This window comes from Mauremys mutica, chromosome 8 (assembly GCF_020497125.1).
Source record: "Mauremys mutica isolate MM-2020 ecotype Southern chromosome 8, ASM2049712v1, whole genome shotgun sequence".
Taxonomy (NCBI): Eukaryota; Metazoa; Chordata; order Testudines; family Geoemydidae; genus Mauremys; species Mauremys mutica.
The window spans coordinates 48,326,901-48,351,648 of NC_059079.1; the positions used below are offsets into that span (position 1 = coordinate 48,326,901).

Genomic DNA, 24,748 nt, shown 5'->3' on the forward strand with positions numbered 1-24,748 from the left:
TGTAACTAGAAATCACTTCAAAGGCCTTGTTTACACTAGGACTAACACAGATTGAAATGGAATGGAGACTACTGCTATTTGTGGATTATGGTGCTTCTCATCACAGAATCCCAGAGACTGATAGACCAGAGGCCAGTTATGATTCTTCAGGAGTCTACATGTTGGGCATATATACCTTTTATACCGCCACATATTACTCCTTCTACAGTTGATGCTGTGCATAGTCAATCCTCCGTTCTAACATATGCACTCTCTTTCCCTTCCTTGCCAGCTATTACACTTTAGTCCGAATTTTGTACTTCAAAGTGCAGTGCTAAAATTACATGATGGCAACTAAACATTTTTTAGTGAATTATATCAGTGTTAGCCTCAAAATTAGCATAATGGTTACACTATAGTCTTCAATTTGCATCTTGCTAATACAATTTTAGTTTTACTTCTGCTCTATATACCCTGTGGCAAAATGTAGCTTCCAGACATTCTTTAGCATTAGCAGTTCTCAACACAGAAAAAAATGAGTTAGAAATCTGCCATGTGTAATATTTATGGGTAGCAGATTGAAAAAATTAAGTACTTGGAACTTATAAATAAGCAGGTGTCCTTTATTATTTCTTCTACAGAGACATGCTCTCCACAAAGAATAAAAATTAAGCATTGCTAACAGGTAGCTACATGATATGTCTTCAGGTGTCCCTCATGAACAGTTACGGCTCTGATAAGTATGTCCAAATAGATTTCTTGAAAATTAATGAAGTATTTGCACCAGTAACATCCTTCTGGTTTTTAATTACTATTGTAATTATGTTACCCTTCCCATTTTTCATTTGTTTATGCAAAACAACCAACTAAACATTTTTCAATAACTTAGTGTAACTATACACGCTATCAGCTAAAAGATGGAAGTTAAAAGGACAACCCTGGCTAGCGACATGTACATGCTCCCCAGAAAACAAGCAACAACTATGGAACTAAACTCCCCAACCAACACTAATGTACGTTAACACTCAACATAATCACCTCTAAAAGAGTTACTATGATTCACAAGCATTATGTGGGAGGAGAGGCTGATTAAAACTATTAACTAGAGCAGCATTTTAAGTAGTCATTGACTACTGAAATTAAAGTATATTATTGTGCTGTGTGAAAATAGTGTTTTGGTTAGGTCATCTGTATTAAAATATATTCAAAGGAAGCAAATATATCCCACTATTGCCACAACTGGTCATCTATTAATTCAATTGTGACAGAGATGGTTACTATGGGTGATGACCACAATTCTGACATGGCACTGGATTTAGAAGAGAACACTAAAATGCATTAAAAACTACAAAGACAAAAAAAAAGAGTTATGTAAATGAAGATTATATTCCCAGATATAAAGGTTAGTTTATAGTTAAAGGTATTAAATACAGACCAATACAGCAAATTAAACTGTTTTCTTGAATCTTTTTTTTCCACTTCCAGTTTACAGAATTTGCCTTCTCCCTCAATCGGATTTTTTTTTGGTCTCTTTTACACACACTAAACCTGTGTTTAACCTCTCCCATAAACCTTCACTTCCTTCACGTCTGTAGGAAGCAGACTGTGCTATAGTGGTCAGATTACTCTGAGGGCTTGTTTACTCAGAAAAGTTCAATCATTTTAACTATACTGGTACAGTTAAAGTGGTACAACTGCCCCAGTGCGTACACAGTTATACCTGCACAAAAGTGCTTCATACTGATTAGCTATTTCCATACACTATATAAGACATCTTTTACCTGTATAACTGGATCCAGATTAAGGATTGTACTGGTATAACTTTTTTCCATTAAAAATCGCACCCTCTCTAACCAAAATAGTTTTACCAAAACAGTATAAGTTTTTAGTCCAGGTCCTAGGCTCAGAAAATCCACAGAATATTTCTGCTGCTTTACAGGAGTTTCTATAGGTTCACTGCAATGAGCACATACTCCTAGCGCACCTTCAATGCCAACTACTTCAATTCAGCATAAACTAATTCATGTCTGGTTTTTTTCGGTGAGCCATGACTGGGTATATTTGGAGTTCAAACACCTCAAAGTGCACAATTTAGCCTCAAAAGATCCTAGGACAGCAACTTGTCATGTTTCAGCAAGGAAAAAAAAATCACTTTTAAAGAACACAGCATATAATTTACAAAGGGCTCCATTAATGAAGTGTTAACAGTGGGGGAAGAAACGTCCTTTTCATTTTTTGAGTAGTTCCTATCAAGCCAATTTATTTATGGGAATACATTTCTAAGCAATAATTACTACTCCTTTTAGACCCACAGAAGTAATGGCTGGTGAGAAATACGCAACTTTGCACATTATGATCTACTGATATATTACATTTTTAACCAGAAGAGTAGTTAGTTACACTGGAATAGTAGTTGGTTCAGCAATGCTGAGTTTGATTTTAGACTGGCAGTTGGGTATGCTTCTTTAAGAAACAGCTATCATAATGCTATAGCATCATGGTTTGCAGGGTATCAAAATGATGGGAGAATTTATTAGTTCAACAGTATTCCTATGTGCTAATTTACTTTGCTATAAATATTTCAAGTTCTTGCTTTATTTATATTTTTTAGTAACACGTGAACTCACCCATTCTTTGTGTGAAGTGCAACTCATTCCCTATTTAGCAATGATTTAGAGAATGGGTAAAATTTACCATTTAAAAACAGAAGAGCAAAAAGGTCTGCCTTTAGACATTAACACTTCCTTCCAGTCAATGTATTTAGTTGGTTCAGAGGTCACCATTCTTGCAAACAACATTCATATTAATACTTTTACCTACCATTTCAAGGATGCCTATGCTTTCTTAAAATTTGGACTGTAAAATTAAAATTCAGTTGTCAGGAGATAATAGATACCGCTTCTTGAATAATTACTACTCTGGCTATATCTTTATATCTGAAGACAATCTTTTATAAAACATTATTTAGTCAACTACTTACTTTAAATCCTGCAGAAGGTCTTTTGCATTAAGCATAGTTATTAAAGAAGTTGTAGCCGCTGGAATAATGATTATGGGAGTTCGAGATCCTGTAGAGAGAGAATACAAAAAGGCAAATATAATTTTAACAAAATGCAATTAAAAATTGTATCACTTGCCTTATAGCTCAAAATTGGGAAAGAATATCAAAATCCTCTCCGTCTTTAGCCTTCTCCATTCAGGATAAAAATGTATATTTACATGAAGGTTTGCTTTATAAAAGGGGCTTGTATAGATATAAGTAACTCACCTTTTTTCTGGTTTGGAGGTGGTCTTGCTTGGGAAACTGTAAAACAGAAAATATTAATGACTGACATATAAACACAAATGCTTATCATTTACCACTCATAGGAGTAACTATGTACCAAGGTGAACAAAGGATTCACAATTGGTACTTGGAGGATAAACATCTTTGGTATTAATAAAATAATCCTGAAACAGTTAAATCCACTTAAGTCAAAAAGTTTACTGAAACTAATCCATACACTTTTCTCTTGCCCGTCCCCATCTCATACCAACAAAACACCACACACTACTAAGGATTTTCAATGGCAGAAAGTTGCATGGATATTTCATTGTCCATGATGTGGGACTGAGTTGAGGATCTATGCATGAAGAAATAATCTTCACAGAGCCTCATCCTTTTACTAGTGGAAGTGGTGGCAAATGGCAGTATGAAAACTTGGTTGCCCTTTAATACACAGAGTTCACAATTGCCAAATTTGAATGTCAGGCAGGACACGTTTAGTGTCTCCAACAATCTGGATTAGGTGAGCTCCTCAGATGTCAGGTACAATAAAGCATAGCAGCCCTCAGGCTGAAAAGATGACCAGAAATCATCAAGAAGATTTAACTGCATTATGATAGAAATCCCTTCAACAGATGGGGAACATATTCCCTAAGCTTGGACACAGGGTTTTCTCTTCTTGTTTTCAGGCTTCCAAGTTCAGTGACCTGCTCACATGGGAGATATTCCAGTTCAAGTGTGGAGTTATTTCATGGCTAAAAAATGAATGCGGCCATGGCTCACTTTAAACAACCTGGTAAAATCAGACAGAGACCCACTATGAAAGTGACTAACTGACAACAGGTATGCAACTCTAAGGCTAAGGATTGCTTCTCTTACGAGAGCAAGGGATTGTTCCAACGCCGCCACGGACGGTAAGAAGGAACTGGACGGGGGTGGGCCAGCTGGGGTATATATGCACAGCGCAGTGGTGCCACTCTGGCGGGGGCCCTGCTGGGAGCCGCTAAGGGAAAGCTTCCGACGCTCTTGCACGCACACACCTAATGTGGAATGGATGTGAAGAAGAACTATTATATACAACAAAAACACTATTAAAAAATTCTAAAATTTAAACCAAAAAAATCTGAAATGATACGTCTCCAGCTCAAGTGCGACAAAATACTTTCATCTGATGTACCAAGCAAACATTCCCATGCTGTAAAAGGACAACATTCCCTGCAGACATATTCCTGATACCTGCTCTGCTATTAGTCCAATATTTTAAAGAATGAGGAAACAAAGTGTCGCATGATGGGCATGATATGAATCCATTTTGGAGCAAAAATCCAAGAGACATACTTGCTCCAGATCCTTAATACCTCTGTTCTTAATTCTGTTTGCACCTTACAATAGATGGAAGGCAAGCTAGGGGGCAACATCAACATAACCTTTTTTAATATACAAATACACAGGTCTGTCAGTTAACACATGTGAAATTTCATCTAGCAGTGTAGCCATGTTGATGACAGTGGTTTATCCATTTAGATTTCTGCTCTTGCTATTTCTACCCTTTTCATATCCTTGTTTGTCAGTTCCAAATACATTCATATTCTCAACAGCCCTAGTGAGATAAATATGACAGACAGAGTGACCTTTCTAGCACTGAAACAACTGGGAAGATAAAAAAAGAACAAAAAAGGATACAACAACACAGCACAATCTAAAAACAATTTAGATTATTCAATACTTAATAGACTTTCACGGGGAAACTATTTTACCAAAGCAAATCTTTAAGCATTACTTTCACTAAAAAGATCCCAAGGAATTAACAGAGTATATACTCTCAACATCTGGTGATGTACCCAGACCACACAAAGCAGTAGTTTTATATCTTGCTTTAGCAACATCACTATTCACTGCTTAGTGAAAAGCTTAAAGAGCATCACTAAATTTATTTGACGAAGCTATGAAAAAAATTCTTGCATAACACTTCCCAAAACAATATGGCCTTTGCAAACATCTTTACAGTATCTATACCTGACCAAGTCCTGTAAACAAATTTCCCCCAATCTTTCAAAATTTACCAGTTGTAACAGTCCACTTTTCTGAACGTGTGTATTTAATGTGAGCAAATCAATGACCACCGCATTATGCTAAATCACTAGGGAATATCACAGATTACAAGATTAAAGGGGAGAAGAGAAAATAAATATTGCACTCCTTGGGGTATTCTGCACCAAAAAACTTAAAAATTCTACGCACAATATTTTAAAATTCTTCAAATTGTATTTGTCAAAAACAACACTACATAACCATAACAGTTTCAATTATTTTGGTAATTTATTTCAAAATACCTGTCATCAAGTAGGTCTGTAACAATACAGACACAAATTTTTCCCCCAGGAATAGAGAGTTAAGGAAACCTCTATGACAACGCAGTTCCTATTTCTCTGCCCACTTCCCCTCACCAAAGCCCAGCTGGGGGAGAGAGTGTGTGTGGGGGGGAGAGACACCCAAAAGCCCAGACGTGCCCCTCCCCCCCAGTCAGTAAACCTCCACGCCCCCAAAAGAGCCCAGGACTTAAAACCTTAAAACGAAACAAGTTGGAGATCAACAGCGGACCCTGGACAGCCTGTGCACAAGACAGAACTCTCGTCCACTCTTCCCCCTCTTCTTCTTATGTTACACCCAGACTTGGCCAGCCGTGGGTTGTGCGTGTGTGAGTATGAAAGTGGGTTTGGGCACAGGCACTAACGCTTTCTTCCTTCCTTTGAGTCACATGGGGAGCCCCCACATTCGCTGCTGTAATTTTATTAATAAAGCTTTAAAACTTAGTCACTTTGTGTGCTCCTTCTTCTCCTCCCCTGACAATCCTGTGGCCTCAGCCTGATCACCTGACACCCCAGGCAGATTGGTAACAGAAATCTGTCACACTAGATATACTTAGTCTTGACTCAACATGGGGAGATGTTCTAGATGACCTCTCAAGGTCCCTTCTAGCTCTATATTTTTATGATTCTATGATTTTGATGCACAATATGTTGTGTGTTATGATCCCATCAGTAATGGATTGGGGAAGTGGGGGGAATTTTTCGGTCCACAATGCTTTTAAGAGTTTTTGCTCCTCCTCACCACACCAGTTTTTGATTTTAGTCTACACCCTTCCACTATACCTCCCCTCCCTGAATCCGTCCCTTTCATCCCCCTCATATTCCTGATTCTTCTCTGAAACCCAACCTCTCCCATTCTCACATTCCCCCTTGCTCTTACTCCTCTCCCATCAATTCCTCTGGTCTCCCGAAACACAAAAGCTATCTTAGCATGTAAGCCACCAATATTGTAAGGTATTCAAAGGAAGCCATGATCTTGGCCGGGGTTCTAAGAACTACCGTAATGCTAATTCTACTAATACTAATATCTAAATAGCACCCATCACATTTTTAGATGCTTAGTGAACAAGAAGAAAGGGAATTTGTGGAAACGTTCTTGAAAATTAACAGTAGTGCCCAATGCATGACTAAGAAAAAAAAAATCATGCCCGGATCGCATTTCCCCCCACCCTTATCACTGGGCCAAGACAAGTGCTTGGAAGAACTGTACTATCACTGAACACATCTGTACCAGTCGCCAGATTTTTCCTAGGTCTAACAGGTGTAGTGATATTGAAACTGTGTCATGGAAGTAATGGTATATAGAATGACTGCTTGATTTCAACATTTTAGCTGCCAGTCTCAAGAAACTACAGAATAGGAATTTATACACACTATTTCAATGCTGGTATTAAGTATTTGGAGAAAGTATAAAGCATAGACGTTTTTTGCTTTAATGGTTCATAAGAAATCAGCTGTTAAATTCAACTCAAAATTGAAATGAAACCCCCCCACACACGAACTCAAATACCTTAAGTTTTGGGCACCAGTAGTTCTTGAATTGCTAGGTCTAGAAATAAAAGTTTTATGGTGTGCCAAAGTTGGGTTTAAAAGCATTCCAACAGTATATGGTATTTGAGTCTAGCCCTGGTAGTTCACAAGAAATCAGATTGTAAAACTGCCACTAGTCCATCAACCTAGTAGTGCTATTTCTGCACTAGTTCAGGGTGAGCATAGTTAATCTCAGACCTTGGACCACTGCAATGATAATATGTTAATTAATACACAGTGGCTATATACTTCCAATACATATCTTAACAAAATGTATTAGGATTTTAGCTACAATCTTGTCCTAACTCAAAATGCATTCACTCCAAATAATACACAAATAAAGTAATACTATTTACCTGGTCTTGGCACAGGCTGTGCTGCTGGGGTTTGAGTTTTCCGGGCAGAAGCACCTTCCTTTAAAAAGAGAAAAAGAGTTAACATTTACATGAATAGCTTTTCTCTGATTCAGATTCCTTTTCAGTTACATATAAAACAGCTTTTTAATGATGATTAGGACCTAACATATTCTAACAACTAAATATGCAGAAAACTGATCAGAAAACTCTTCACAACCACTGTTTTGGACTTTAAAAGTCTGAAAATTAAAAAAAACAACAACTTTTTTGCATGTTAATGGTCTATCCACCACAATTAGTATATACCAGTCAATATTTTATCATAAAGTGAAATTGCTGATTTACTGTATTAACGTTTTCACCTTTTAATAAAAATATCTAGCTCTTAAATAGTGGTCTTTACCAGTAAATTTCAGAGCACTTTACAAGGGAGGTCAGTGTCATTAGATATGGCAACTGAGGCAGAGGGGTGAAGTGACTTGATCAAGGTTTCCCAGTAGACTAGTAGCAGAGCCAGGAATATAACCCAGGTCTCCTGAGTCCCAGTGCAGTGCACTGCTCTACTCACTAGGGAACAGTGCTTCCCCTTTTACATATGCTCACTTGGACAAGATATAATATGTGAAAAAGTGGGTAACCATCCACATCACAAACCAAAACTGGTATTATTATCTGAATCTACTCATGAGATGCTCTGGGCTGGAATGTTATGGCCAGGATTTTGAAAGGCATTTCTGTTCTGAAAAGTCTGTATATAAAAACTGTACCTTCTTGCTCAGTAGATCTGAGCATGTGTCTTCCATGTCTTATCTGTTTACTTTAACATAAAAAACCAAATCTGTACCACCACTCTTTACTCCTGTTTGCTCTGCAGCGCCAACACATTAGCCAAGAGTGAGCCAATTATAATTGGTTCTGAATCAACATTACAGTTGTTTCAAATAGAAGGACAAATTCTGTTCTCATTTATTCCTGTGAAACGATATTGGATATAAAATCCTTAGATAATGCACAAATGCAAAAAGGATGAGCTTAAGTTTACAGGTCTGACCGAATAATCACTTTTTGATCTGTAAACTGAGCATACACTTGATCTGCAAGTCATTGAGACATTACAAACACTGAACCCCAAAATACCATTGTTATGAAGTGCTCCGCAACCCTAAATGGGGAACGATTTTCAAAGAGGTTATCACCTGCTTCCCACATGGGTATGTAAACAAGTAACACTGTGCTCTGTAACTAAGAAAATTCATCAGTAGGGGACTGAAGACCAGGAGCTACTAGATCAATAACACTTTTAAAGTCACACAACCCATCTAAATCTTAACATTTCTCCAATGTAAGTTAAAACCCAATCTTGATCTACAAAACTATGTGATATGAGCATAAGGATGCATCAGTTGTCAACTTACTAAAAGGCTCAAATTCAGTCAGATATCTCTCCACTGAACTTCAAAAGAAAATGCCTGATTAATTACATAGGGGTAGGGCTCAGCTTAGTATACAGTCAACTTCTAAACCAACTACTCTGCTGCTGCCCTTGACACAAGGATTTAACTTCCTCCTTAGATGAGAAGGATTAATGCTGAATTTCTCGGTGTGGTTTTGGGTTGGTTAAAATACCGTGGTCTATGCTGGCTGCTACATTAACTTTAAAGATAATTTTTGCAAGACATGCTGCATCTCTGCTCTGGACAAGCTATATTTTGCCACTGTCCTTTCAGAGTAATTATTCAACTGCACAGAAATTGGTAAAAGTCAAAGCATTGCACTCTAAGGGCAAAGCAGCAAGCCAAGCTGGCAAGAGCAAAGGATGGCTATCTTAGAGAGATCCCTTGCTACTAAAGAACAGCTGGAATGTGAGACTCAACACCTATTTTTTTTTCTCCCCTGAGAAAGTGAGAATTTCTGCAGTCCATCTTTACAGGAAAGTCAATGTCATGGTCTGCATGAAGACAATGTTGCCACAAAGGGGTTTTAGTTGTATATTTTGAAGAATACTCTTAATGTTGCCTCCCATAAACTTAGTGTTAAAAAAGATTCCAAATTAGTAAATTTCCTGAAAGGGATGGATGGAGGTGCAGGGAGAATCATAGCAAGTGCCCATAGATAAAGACAAAAGCTCACAAACACAGAAAAAGCCATAGCTATTCAGTTTTAAACAGAGTTTTTGATCATACCCTAGCACTATTCTTTCTCAGACTCTATAGCAACACTTTTGTATAGAAGTCCATACTGTTTGATTTTCAGAGGTAAAGTCAGTTGTATTTAATTGTTGCCTTGTCTCCCCACATCACATTAATATAATAATTTAATTATTAATTGAAAAACTTTTTAAAATACCAGCTAACCAACCTTAAAAAGTCATCTTATTGTGCATAAGAACATACAGCTCTTAAGATCCACCAGCTAAAAAGTGGCAATAGAAGTACTGGAAAGTGGGAGAGGAAAGAGTACAGGAATGCAGACGCGATATGCCAAGTCAAAGAAGAAGTCTGCAACCCTCCAGACACATAGCATGAGAGCAGAATGCAAAGTTTCAGCATTGTGTGACTAAGTTTTTGAAGAAAATCACTAGACTTCCACTCACAGGACTGGGCAAGACATACTACATTCTTTGTCCCTGCAACATGCTGAACAACTTGAGTACTTCCAGCCAAACATACAAATATACAGGAAAAAAGCAACACCTAAGTGTAGAAAACTCTTATGACTAACAAATACTAACATTGCCAACTATGTTCACTGCTAGTCATTTTGGCAGAAGCTTCCAGCTAATGGCAAAGGAAGGTAAGGGAGTTAGACTTCCAATTCCCATTCAGAGAGATTTGATTACCTAACTTCCTTTGGCTGGGGTTTTCAAGGGACAATACATGTTTATGCATTGTGGTTGGATATTAGAGTCAGAAAGAGGTGGGAGACAACATCTGAGGGGAGAAACGTCTCCCCTGTGTAGCTACATCAGTAGAGTAGTTAAGTGAAAAAAGCCCCACAAACCCTGGAAAGCAGCATCCTATATTGAAGTGGATTTGGAATGTATGACAAGGCACAATTTGCTCTCATCTGACTATATGTTAGTCACTCAATAGCAGAAAGATAAGAAATTATTTCCTAGAGCATAAAACAACATTCACTAATCTTCCACATTTTAAAAGGACCACCATTTAAGCTGCATGGGGAAAATTATGAAACCTGGACGGACACTATACAATAAAGGACCTGTAAGAAAGCAGTACATTCTTGAAATCTTGGATAATACAGGACAGGCAAAAAGGAAGTCACCTATTCATTAAACAATCACTTTTCTAGTATTAGCACTGGTTAAGGAGGCAATGAAGCATGGCTAACCACACAACTCCATTCTCTGACATCCCAATTTCACAACGTGTTCTAAGAGCCCTGGGCAAATCCCCACTACACGAACATTATGTTATAGTTGTCATACTTCTAGCTAGGTTAGACAGGATGGAACTCTTCAATAAAATATCCCCCCCCCCCCACCCACCCCCGCTTATAGGCCCAGAATTTTAAGCGTACCTTAACCCCCCGTTACTGCTTGGCGTAATTTGTAGGCCTTAACCCCTTGCCCTACTAGCATATATAAGCAATGAGTTTAATACTTCTGCAAAATGTGTTTGTCTGTATAAACGGCACCAGGAAGTAAAGCAAAAAGAGGAACCAAGCGGCCCTAAGGTGCCCAGCTGTAATACGCAGAGTCTAGCAAGAGCTTTTGCAGAAGTAACCGCAAGCAGGGGTCTTACAGGCAGGCAGACTACCAACGAAAACCACATTTGGGACAATAACAGGAAAAACCCTAGATGGTGACAGGCTCGCTAAAAGTAAGCAAGTATGCCAAATAAGGAGTTAATAACGTATAATGTGTGTGATGTGTAATTATGCTTTGTGGTTTTAGCCTTTATAAGCTTGGTGAAAATCTGTTAAAGGCAAGGCAGCTACCCCCACCTTCTTTGTGTGGGGCCATGTTGACCTTCCCTTTATGCATATCGGAATTTTAATAAAGGTGCCTCAGTGTGTCTGGCCCAAAATCAACGGTGTGGTCAATTTTTCCACGACAAACCACTCCTTAAATCAATCATAGGAGTTACTAGAGACACAGGGCACACTCCATCCCAAGGCCTGAGAGCAATAATAGCACCTGCCAGCTATACAGGGTGAAGGATGGAGATTAGGAATCTAATAGTCAGGTTTGCAAGGCAGTGCTGAGAACTAGCACAAGGTCAGCTCCTAAAAATCCCTCTCCAAGCTACCCAGGATAAATCATGTGTACTTAATGTTAAAACCATATGGCACATTTCCAAAGGATACATCTAATTCATATTTACTGTAGAACATTATGCACCTTCTTCAAAGGCTAAAAAAGAATTATGATAAACTGTTGTTTTGAACAGCATGCTGTCTCATAGCATCTGTTTTCTGATGGGTAGCACACAGAAATTGGCACTAAGAAGAATTGTACATCTGATTATCTTAGTTTTGTGGTCTTGGCATTATGAATTATAATGGCAAACTTTTGTTCTATAAAACATAGTTTGTAGTTTATATGTATGTGTGGTTTCTTTCTTCCATAGGCTATACATACAATACCAGAATAATATGTATACAAAACTATCCTGAGGATATTATTAATTTCAAGGGGCACATGTTTTTCCCTGAATTTTCATCTTTATTGTAGAGCAAACCAATGATCAATGATTCACACCTGAAGTCAAAGAAAAAAATATAAATACCACCAAATTACTAGAGAATGGAAGCATTTAAGACCGTGAAGTGACAAGATAACTGATTAGTTGTGCTGTAGCAAATAATTTCAACAATTCTATTTAAATGGCTGGATAATATACAAAGGTGACCAGCATCTGGAAGGGGAAAAATATTTGGACTCTTCAGAGAAATGAAGAATAAAGGATTAGGGTCAAAATAAGGATTGTAATGAAGGAGAAAAGTGAAGTATGAAGAGGAGTTCAACCAGGATTCAAAAAGCTATCAGCAAGCTGAAGATCCATGCATGAAGTAGTACATGGCCAGGAGAGGAAAAGCAGCACTTTTCCCATCGAGTAATGGAAAAAGCCAAGAACATTTTGTGAAATTGTCTCGTATTCAAAACAATGAAGGAAAAAGACTGAGCAAGAAGCAAATGAGACTCTCCTCAGAATATGGGATCAACGACAGGAAGATGGTGGATGAAATTTACTTTAGACAGCTTACAAAGATCCACCACACCAAGCATTCCAACTCTTCAGTAAAAACAGCTAATGAACTGTTGACAACTGATGATAAATACTCCTATAAAAGACATCTTACTTTGAAATTGCTTGATTCCACCTCTTCTCTTTAAGATTACTGATGATTTAATCTTTCTGACCCTCACATTAAAAACTGTGCAGATCATGTAGTAGAAGCAGCAATTATTAATAACTGTTTAGAGAGTACGAGATTTCAATACTACTTGTTTGCAGGAAATTTTAATGAGACAAATATATCAAGCTGGAGAAAAATATATCTGGCACAAAAGTCATAAGCATGATAATTTTGCTGCCCTGAAAAAGAAAGTTGCTGAGCTTAAGTAGAGAATATATATTACTTTTCAATTGTTGTTTGCAAGTAAAGGTAAAGATTCTCTCATGTTCATTGGTTGTAGTTCAGTTTGTGTGTCAACTATCATACAGATACATAATACTACGGTTTTCCAGAGGAAGGGGAGAGGAGCTAACTTGGAAAATTTAGTTGATATAGTAAGCATCAGGAGAAGTAGCAATGATCACACCTATTGAACAAATAACACACATTGTCTCATAAAAGTTTCTGAAAAAAATGGAACTTTTTTGCTCAAAGGATGACACACCTAATTCTTATGCATAAACTGTCTTAGACTGGTAAGGAGTAGATTATGAATATTCATAAACAAAGTCAGTAATTAGTCACAAAACCCTGTAATTTCAAAAACACAAATCTTCCTTAGACAGATGTTTTACACAATATTTTAATCACAAACAAGTTAGTTTAGTTTTCCTAATTTATCTTGCAAAGTTGTATTTCGCTAACTCATGACTTACACACTTAACATTAGGGTCTTAATCAGCTTTCATTATCTGTTTTTCTGCTCCCACATAACTACCATTTAACTTTTAGGTATGAGTATCAGCTTAATTTATTATTACATATTCAGATACATAATAACGACACCAATGTATGCGTTTTCAGTAAAGAGTCATTCATTCCATTTCAATACTTCTTGCTCCTGTAGTCACAATATTACAACAGCAGCAAAGAATCCTGTGGCACCTTATAGACTAACAGACGTTTTGCAGCATGAGCTTTCGTGGGTGAATGCCCACTTCATCGGATGCAAGAGTGGAAATTTTTCCACATCCGACGAAGTGGGCATTCACCCACGAAAGCTCATGCTGCAAAACGTCAGTTAGTCTATAAGGTGCCACAGGATTCTTTGCTGCTTTTACAGAACCAGACTAACACGGCTACCTCTCTGAATATTACAACAAAAAAGCTTCAAAAACAGACTCCAATGAGAGACTGCTGAATTGGAATTAATTTGCAAATTGGACACCATTAAATTGGGTTTGAATAAAAGACTGGGAGTGGATGGGCCATTACACAACGTAAAACTATTTCACCATGCTTATCTCTCCCCTCCTTCCCCCCAGTTCCTTATATCTCCTTGTCAAGTGCTGGAAATGGGCCATTTTCATTACCACTACAAACAGTTATTTTTCCCTTCTGATGACAACAGCTCACCTTAACTGATCACTCTCCTTATAATGTGTATGGTAACACCCATTGTTTCATGTTCCCTGTGTATATATACACACACATCTTCCTTCTGTATTTTCCACTACATGCATCCGATGAAGTGAGCTGTAGCATAAGCTTTCGTGGGCTACAATAAATTTGTTAGTCTCTAAGGTGCCACAAGTACTCCTATTCTTTTTGTGTATACAGACTAACACGGCTACTACTCTGAAACCTGGGATTAAAACATAACCTTACTTATCCAAAAGCAACAGGGAGCTTCCCAGCTGTCACAAATTTAACCAAATCTAGTCATATTAACTAAGGCCATTATTTTTTATAAAGTATACTAGTTTTTCCTCATATTCCTTAACCTAAAGTTGTCATAAGTGAATTAAATGTTTTGTGATGCATTATTCTTGCTTTTTTTGTTGACTTGATTTGCAAAATTCAGTAACTGTCAATGGATTTCCCTGTCTTTAGTCAGGTCTCACTGTACATTTAAATACTGCCTATTTCTAAAGTCTGAAGGAGCATTAACATTCATAGTTTGAATTATATCAACTGACTGATGAATTGACAAAGTAATTTTCTTTAAGTCTGGTATTGCCATAATATAAATCATTACTACAATTTGGGAAAATGCCCCTAAGATTACAAGACAGATGTATATTGTGTTGTACAACCTTTTTCCAAGAAGCATGTGTTATTTTTCCTTGGAGGAATCTTTTGTGCATACAAGTTAGCTTACATTCTAATGTAGTGCAACTTGGGTGGGGGCTGGTTATTTAAAAAGAGGTTGCTTATTGCTACTATTGAAGTCATGAATTATAGCAGTGAGTGAAGCTTTCAAAATTTGTATGCCTTATATCTCTGCTCATCTAGTACCCAAATGGTTTCTATATGAAAATCCACAAACTGATTGCACTGTTTTTTGACCTTTTGAAGAAAACAGTTTTAGCAGCAAGGGACAGAATTGACAATTTGATGCCATCTTGTGGCTTTCCTAATTGTGGAAGTTTAATTCTCATTCTGGTCCTTTCAACATTTTTGCCCTTTATCACATTTTAAAATAAAGTTGTGCTAGAGTTTTACTCAGAAACATTAAAATTTAAATACATCCACACTGCTGAAATAACACGTAAGTGCAGGTAAAGAGGATAACATGACAACAGCCTGGACATATAAAATGTAAAAAAGCTCTTCATATTACTGCCACTATAGCAAGCATAATAATTCATCATTTCATCATTAAGTTTTTCTACTTATTAAAAGTTTTGGCATTTCAATCATGGGCAAGAATGAAACACTTCATCTGACAGTGAACTTGTAAACCCAGACATTGAGGAACATTTACCTATTCAATTTCAGGGAGAGCAATGTATAAATATTATCTATTATCTGAAACTACTACAGTCTTTTGATGGGAAAGATGTACAAAGATGTGTGGTAACAATGCCCAGAAAAGCTAGAGAACCAAATAAATCAAATCTAGAATTATTGCTGAATGAGCTTCTGCTCTTTGAGAAAGTGAGGGTTTACAGTCTATATCAAGTATACATTTTTGTAGAAATTAAGGTTTATGTGCTTTAAATTACTACAAAAGAGACACGCAATAAGAGGTGTAAAGACAAAAATTGCGAAGACTTAGAGGCAGTAAACATGTGACCTGCTTGAGACATCCACTCATCCCACATTAATGATTCAGATTCTGTGAAATGCAAGAGGTCATTTTAAAAAAGTTTCATGCCCTTATATCGGGGGGGGGGGAACCCTTTTAAGTATGAACCAAGCACAAATAACTCAAATGTAAACTGCCCCCATTCATCTCAGTAGTATGTTCCCTGTTAAGTCAAATGATTCTACCAACCACACAATCTTTAAATATTTTGGGCGTGAAACTTGTATGGCTTGTCTGCACAGTTCTGTGTGTACAAATTGCATGTGCATATAGTCAAAGGGCTGAAATAAATTCGAGTCTGAAGATGCCTACCATAATTTTACATTATATTTTTACTACTGAATCCTACTTTATTTCATTGTATTCAGGTTCTTATATCAGACTCCTTACATACTAACTGAATGCAATTGTGCAGAGGTGGCCAAATTTATTGACTCTCCTAGCTGCATCCAATAATCTTCAGAAATTTCAGAGCCGGGTGCGCCTGCTGGGGCTCAGGGCTTCAGCCTCGCTCCTGCTGAACCCCCGAGACACCACTCCCTCCCCACAGGGCTGAAGCCCCTAGTCCTGTCACCCTGCTGCAAAGCACAGGCCCTGAGCTCTCCCCCCACCCCAAGTCTGGTAGGCAGAGAATGGGGTGGCGATATGGGGGGTTCCCCCAGCCACGCTTTAACAGTAAAAGAGCTGTATGTGGCCTGAGAATTGCAGTTTGGCCACCCCTGCTATAGTAGCTTAATTGATACTCTATTTAAGAGCCATGTCTACCACTAATCACTGGGAAAACTGAGGTGAATTGAGTATAACAGGTAGCCTATTTTATAGATCTGGCCCCTGACCATAATTCAGAATTAATCTGAACCAATTTGTCTACAATATGAAGCAAAACTCTATGACCCCTTCATTCCCCCCCCCCACCCCCACCCAAAGATCACAGTTAGGATCTTCATGCAAGCCTATTAATAATCAACTAGTCAGGAATAAGGCAAAAATAAGATGGGTCACAAAAGCTTAGAAAATATACTATATTAAGAATACAATTACAGTGGAGTCGCATCTTACGCGGGTGTTAGGTTCTAAAGTCAGCGGGAAGGCAAAAAACATGTATAGGTAAAATTACCTTTGAAAATCCCTTAAATCGCCCATAAAGTATAGTATACTGTACATGGTTGTGTACAGTATACAACCATATATAGTAATATGTAAATGTACAGTATATAATAAAGAGTATATATGCAAAATATAATTTTACAATACTGTATTTAATTATTTATGAAGATTCCAACTTGCTGGCTCTTCCTGTTCGTCATCATCATCTTAGTCTTCTGTAGACGATTTTATCCGTTCCTCTAACTCTTCGTTAGATAATGTTTCTCTACGGCTCTCAATTAATTCTTCAATTTCTTCCTCAAGGATGTCGACGAAGCCATCACCACCCACTTGCCTGGCCACCTGAACAATGCGTTTTACTTCTTTGTCAATGGTCGGGAAACCCTTAAAATGATTCACACATTCTTTCCATAGGTTTCAGCAACATGCATTGACTGTTTCAGGCTTGATTGCATCCATTGCCTGTTTAATATAAGTGATGCAACTGGCAATGTTGAAGGACTTACAACACTCCATCACATTAAGATTGGGATCAGCACCCATAGTGCTACATATACGTGAGAATGTAAGCCTCATATACGTGGCCTTGAAACAGTGAATCACGCCTTGGTTGAGAGGTTGGAGGTGGTGGGGGGGGGGGGTAGAAAAAGATGACTTCAACATCATTATGTGCAAACCGGAGTGCCTCAGGATGGCCAGGAGCATTGTCTATGACCACCAACACTTTAAAGTCAAGTCCTTTCTCTTCGAGGTACTGCTTGACCTCCAGAATGAAACACTTGTGGAACTAATCCAGAAATAATTCTGCCATCACCCAAACCTTTTAATTTGATTGCCAGAACACAGGCAGGAGATTTTTGTTCTTGCCTTTTAGGGCACGGGGATTTGCAGCCCTGTAGAGCAAGCCAGGCTTTATTAAATGCCCAGCCGCATTGCCACAGACCAACACAGTCACACGGTCTTTAGCTGCTCTGAAGCCAGGGGCTTGTCTTTCTGATTTCGAAATGTAAGTGCTGCTGGGCATTTTTTCCCAGAAGAGCCCAGTCTCGTCAGCATTAAAAACTTGTTCTGGAAGATAGCCCTCTTCTTCTATGATTTTCTTTAATTGTTTGGGAAGGCTTTTGCTGCCTCTTCATTGGCAGATGCACTTCACCAATAGTCTGCATGTTTTTGAGGTTGAAGCGGTTCCTAAAACTGTCAAGCCAACCTTGGCGGGCTTTGAATTCCTTCTCATCAGAAGGCTGTCGCTCTTCAGCAGGAGGTTTGAACAGCGCATAGAGGCTAAGAGCCTTTACTTGCAACATGTAGCCATCAATAGGCACACATTTACGGTTCATGTCTTGCATAAGTTTAATACCTTTTCAATCTTCACTAAAGTCTTAGCATGCACCTGGCTCGCCACCTTAGCAGTTATTGGAGCACTTGATGCCATGGCTTGACGAATTTCTCTCTCTCGAATCTTGATGGCATGGATGCTAGATTCACTGCGGCCATATTTACGCGCCACGTTGGAGACCGACATATGGTTTCTCAGTAAGTCCAACACAGCCAGTTTTTCCTCCCGTGTTGGAACAGATCGCTCTTTCTTTGGTTGAGCACCAGATGAAGTAGTTGGCTTGCATTTAGGGGCCATGTTGTATGAAAAATATGTATCTTTAAACACTAGAATCACACTCAGCGTGGCAAGATGCTCACGCTATGAGAGGCACACGGGAACTGAGACCGACTGAGGGAACAGCAGATTCACATCTCCCATCTCACGCTCACTCCAAGGCATACGCTCATTGAGTGGAATGGTGGGTGGAATCGCCCGCACTACCTACAGGTATCTTGTTATTTTTCCTTTTTTTGCCGAGCGCATGTAGTTGAATTTGCGTAAGTTAAATGTGCGTATAAGTGACTCGCCTGTACATTTGTTTGAAAATGAACTGTTATGAAACTGCTCAAGCCAAAGAAGCCATTTTATAAATATTTGAACAAAACAGAAAAAAGTGAAAGATGGCTAATACTTTACATAAACGCCAAAACAACAACAGATTCCCATCATGAAAGGTTACAAAGATAAAAGGTAAATTTCACCTTTGAGGGGAATTCCTTTTTTGGAGTATCACATACATTACTGCATCTAAAATTCCACAAGTTAAGAATGCTGAAGACAGATATAAATTGCTCTGAATGAATACAGTATTTTAGAAGCACTTTTTTTAGATCAGGTGAAGTATGGCAGGGAAAATTAGAACGTAATCAGTTTTTGAAGAAAAAAGCAGATTATAAAGTACTGGGTAGGGAATATAACAACTTCAGTTTGAACTGGGACAATTTCTGTTTCATAAGTTTTAGTCCAAAGCATGTCCTGAGGGAAGGAGAGGGTGGCATGCAGGAAACTCCATGCAAGCCTGGGACTGAGCATAAGGCTGTTTCTTCCTCCGGATCCCTGGGCTCTGGGGAGGAGGCTGTGCGGGGTGTGTGCGTGTGCTGGGCTCTGAGAGCATCTGGGCCAGGGGGACTACGCAGCTGGACTCTGGGTGGGGGAGGGGGTTTGGGTGTGTTCGCTGGGGGGGGGGGCATATCTGGGCTCTGCGGGGGAGGGGTTGTGGGTGTCTGACCACCCGGCTGGGCTCAGAGAAACAGGAATTGGGTTGTCATAGGGTTTCTTTAACTCTCTACTCCTTGGGAAATTTTTGTGTGTCTGTATTGTTACAGACATACTTGCTGACAGGTATTCGGAAATAAATTACCAAAATAATTGAAACTGGTACGATTATGAAGTGTTATTTTGATAAAGAAAATTTGCAGAATTTTAAAATATTGTGTGCATAAATTTTTGGTGCAGAATTTTTAGGCACAGAATGTCCCCAGGAGTAATATGTGTAGGAAGCCTATTTAATCATTCTACCCACCCCTACAAAAAAGGAAACAGAGTAATTAGTGGACAGATTCCCCCCTCTCACGAGTTGTTTTCTATCTAATGATCTCAACTCAGACAGTTGCCAACCTTCAGGCACGTAAGGAAGATTGGTAATAGAGTCAAAGTAAAAACTTAATATAAATATACATATTTATTTTACTTTGGATAAAAATTCTTTTATCCAGTTCAGAGTGTCATTCAGAGTCCTGTTCTCCTCTGTCAAGCAAAGATGTGTCCACAATATCCTAACTTCCATTTCTTTAAAATCAAGCAAGTTTCTCATTCTCTTGATTAGTCAATAGAAGATGCACACGTAGCTATCACTAAACAATTTATATACATTTCTTCCTGTTCAGATCATTAATTCGAAGAAAGATTTCAAGACTATTACTTGGCATAATTTCAAGTAATTAGAGAGCCATCAAAGGTTTGTTTAATCTTTGTCAAAAGGCAGGTGAGTGGCAACACAATGCTCTGCTCAGCATAGCACACTGAAAGTTTATTTATATATTCTAAGTAGAAATTCATGTGATGTATGAATCAAATAAAGTTTTCAATTGGGATGTGCATAATGAATTCATTGCAATCTTCCGGACAGCAGTGGGTAATATTAAAACTCCAAGTTTGTGCATGGATTTGTGGTTCAAAAATCACCTGTGCCAATGGCAGGGACTGAACAGAAATGTATATAAGAGTGCAGTTTGATGCAGAAGCCGCACAGGAGATAAGCAGGCTAATTATATATAACTTGAATAGGGACTGGGAGTGGCTGGCTCATTACAGAAGCAGCTTTGTCTCTCCTGGAATTAACACCTCCTCATTTATGATTGGTAGTGGACTACATCCACCCTGACTGAATTGGCCCTGTCAGCACTGGTTCTCCACTTGTGAGTTAACTCCCTTCTCTTCATGTGTTGTTATATAATGTCTCCATCTGTAATTTTCACTCCGTGCATCTGAAGAAGTGAGGTTTTTTACCCATGAAAGCTTATGCTCAAATAAATGTGTTAGTTTTTAAGGTGCCACCGGACTCCTTGGTATTTATTTTGTAACTTCTTTTAATCCACAATATATATATATATATATATATAAACACATCTGTTTAACTAAACATCTCTAACATTGTCCTACTACAGGACAGGCCCAACAAGGAAAATAACAGAACACCACTGGCCATCACGTACAGCCCCAGCTAAAACCTCAGCACATTATCGGCAATCTGCAACCTATGTTACCATTCCTGATGCACGATTTGTGTCCATTTATTCTTTTACGTAGGGACTTTCTGGTTTGGCCAATGTACATGGCAGAGGGGCACTGCTGGCACATGATGGCATATATAACATTAGTAGATGTGCAGATGAATGAGCCCTTGATGGTGTGGCTGATGTGTTTGGGTCCTCTGATGGTGTCGGTAGAGTAGATATAGGGACAGAGTAGGCAACAAGGTTTGCTACAGGGATTGGTTCCTGGGTTGGTGTTTCTGTGGGGTGGTGTGTAGTTGCTGGTGGGTATTTGCTTCAGATTGGGGGGGGTTGTCTGTAAGCAAGGACTGGACTGCCTCCCAAGGTCTGTGAGAGTGAGGGATCGTTTTCCAGGATAGGTTGCAGATTGCCGATAATGTGCTGAGGTTTTAGCTGGGGCTGTACGTGATGGCCAGTGGTGTTCTGTTATTTTCCTTGTTGGGCCTGTCCTGTAGTAGGACCTGTTAGTCTTTAAGGTGCCACCGGACTCCTTGTTGTTTTTGTGGATACAGACTAACCTCCTGATACTTGACAAAATAAATACCGCACTTATTTCCTTTTTTATTCGAGTTTAAGAAAGGGAAAGCTCCATCTTAATTAGAAAGGATATGTATATGGATTTAAATACCTTTTATTCAAGTTTTAAAACAAGTGTCAGACTGATATTTCTCATGACAAAATATAAATTATCCTTTGGTTTGTGGTATTTTACTGGACTTCTGGTATCGACACTGCAGGATCTTAATTTAAAAAATATGGCTCAGATGGTTTTGTAATAAGTAACAACAAAGAAGTGGGAACACTCACATTATAAGACAAATATACAACTAATATTGCAATTTGATCACATCTTTGCAAATGCTATTTAAAACTTCTATTCAAGGGAAGAGCGGTAGTATGTTCAAAATAATACAATTACAGTGAGGGGCAACAGCAAGCTCCCCTTCATACTAGTATGCAATGAATTAGGGCAGGAAGAGGCACAACAAGATTTACTCCAAAAAGGTGCATTTGTAACTGTACTGTAAAGACCTGTGAAATATTAGCAATTCTGTGTGTGCCTGAGTATATCTATAAGCATAGCAGATACTTAAACTGGTGGAGATGGACCTTTAGTATGTGATTTAAAAAAAAAAAGAGGAAAATATATTATTTTTGGAAGATGCTATTGAATTAAGTTTTAATAGATTTGGAGTCCATTGTACAATAAATACAATAAATAAATGCAAATTTCATGTATTATTGTGGAATTATACAGAACTTTTAGGGTGACCAGATGTCCCGATTTTATAGAGACTGTCCCGATATTCGAGGCTTTTTCTTATATAGATGCCTAATTACCCCCTACCTCCTGTCCCAACTTTTCACACTGTCTACCTAGTCACCCTGTTAACTTTTCTAGGGGGAAGATGTGTCCAGTGTAAACTCTAGAAAGTGCTATGAGCTTCAAAGGACTATTTTAGACAATGTGGCAGACAAGAAGGAACACTGGGCACAACCTAAGTTAAACAGGTTTCCTAGGAAGTACCTGGGGTGGAGAGGAATGCAAATTCCGCCCCTCGACCCAAACTTTGATGCCACACTGCAAGGAGAGAATCATTGCCTGGCTGATTGCCTGTTTACAGTCTCTGACAACCAAACATCCAGGTTGTATAAATGGGAGGCTAATCTATGAGTGTTCTTGTTCTGAACAAAAGCTGTGATGAACTTGTAACCACAGCAAAGTGTCCTGTGGCACCTTATAGACTAATAGACATATTGGAGCATGAGTTTTCGTGGGTGAATACCCACTTCGTCCCGAAAGCTCATGCTCCAATACGTCTGTTAGTCTAAGGTGCCACAGGACTCTTTGCTGCTTTTACAGATCCAGACTAACACGGCTACCCCTCTGATACTTGTAACCACAGAAACCCCATATGTGGAGTTTAAAGGACTGATATCTACCAGTACTCCTACTGGAATTGGGGTCAGGGGAAGCACTGGTTAGCTCATTAACATGCATGTAGATTCTTTTATTGTTTTTAATGTTCTCTATAATGCTTTCACCTTAAGAATAAATGTACTTGCTTAGAAAGGTCTGTACAGTAGTTGCTAACTGTGGGCAATTACACTGTTTATAGCCTTTAAGCAGAAAGCAAAGCGTAGACGCAGGCCTGTTGAGGCAGTCTGGCTTGCTGGGAAACTCACAGGGTAGGAAGAGTTCAGTGCAACCTGGAAAAGCCCCAGGAAGGAGGGAAAGAGACAGAAGTCTCACCCCAAGAGAAGTGAGGGCAGAGGAGCCAGGATCCTTGAATGGGTGCCGGACCATAGAGGAGAAGTACAGACACAGCTGTCCTGAACACTAACAGGGTTATTTAAAAAAGTCTCAGTGCTGGGAAAAGAGCAAAGGCTCCCTTTCCAGTTTCTCCTTAGTGATTCAAAAATGTACGTCCAATACTGTGGTATGCCAAATAATTAAAATTCTGAGAAACATTAAGAGATGTATAAAACCCTTGTTTTTCTCCATTTACTTTCTGAATAAATTATCTACCACAATACTTTTTCTAAAAATAATTTTATATCCTGTCTTCTCTTCCATTCACTGGAAAAATTTCATTTAACTTTATTCATCTACACCGTATTAGTTTGAGCAACCCAAATCACAAAGATTTTATCCTTGTGGTGACAGAACACAACTTCATGGGTGGTCATGGTCACAGAGTTGGAGGAAGTTTTCCAGGTAATCACCTTGGAAGGCTCCGAATATCAAAACCAAGCCCTTGATTACGTTTCTGTATCCCTTGAGGAGCCAATGCACAGAGCAGAGCATTGGGGTGAGGTGCTCTCAGCCTGTGTTGCTGAGTCAAATATTCCCCTATGGTTTTCCAATGCTTTGTTTTTCAGCCTCACATGCTGGAAAGCTGCTGCGTTCTGATCAAATATTAGCTTTTTCAGGCTCAATCAGCCTGATTAGCTTTATCAATAGATATAATGAATAGATATAATGAATTTCAATAAATCCTAGAAGTGTTTGTATCATTGTGGTCAAATCAGAATAGAATGAGCTATGGGAGAGTCTTCTGGCCAGCCATACATGGAAATAGATGTTTTTTTAAACAGCCAGAGACCAACAGTAGTGAGGACTCCTGAAGAATTCCAAGACTGCAGATTCTCTTGATAATTGGGGAGCAGACACTCAGTGAAGAGTAATGTTCTAGACATGGTGAGGACTTGAAAATGCTTCCCTCACCAGGAACATAATCACACTCGTATCTTGGATCAGTTGTAAAGAGCTATTGGGGACAGGATGCCATTACTGCTTGAGGATAAATAAGTATAGAGCTGGCTGTCATCCACGTAAGGCTTGGCAGTTGCAGTTTATGCTACCGCAGGATATTCTCCAATGGTTTCACACAGATCAGAAGTTCTAAAACTTTAGCGTGGGCTACATCTTAAGAGAGTGTTATGGAGAATGTCTTCTCCTATTACCAGTCACATCATACATCCCATTTCCAATTCCTTAGCATTCATGTGGAAATTACAGCAATTGCTTATCTGT

At 38.6% G+C, this 24,748-nt stretch overlaps 1 protein-coding gene across 2 annotated transcripts in view; it reads right to left on the reverse strand.

Moving 5' to 3' along the window:
- CDC73 (cell division cycle 73) overlaps positions 1-24,748 on the reverse strand; it is a 180,990-nt gene that overhangs the window by 43,020 nt on the left and 113,222 nt on the right. For both annotated transcript variants that reach the window (XM_045026657.1, XM_045026656.1), the window contains exons 11-13: positions 7,500-7,557; positions 3,248-3,283; positions 2,960-3,047 (exon numbers count right to left, since the gene is read on the reverse strand). In XM_045026657.1, coding sequence (XP_044882592.1) covers positions 2,960-3,047; positions 3,248-3,283; positions 7,500-7,557 — 182 coding nt within the window. The remainder of the gene's footprint in view (positions 1-2,959; positions 3,048-3,247; positions 3,284-7,499; positions 7,558-24,748) is intronic.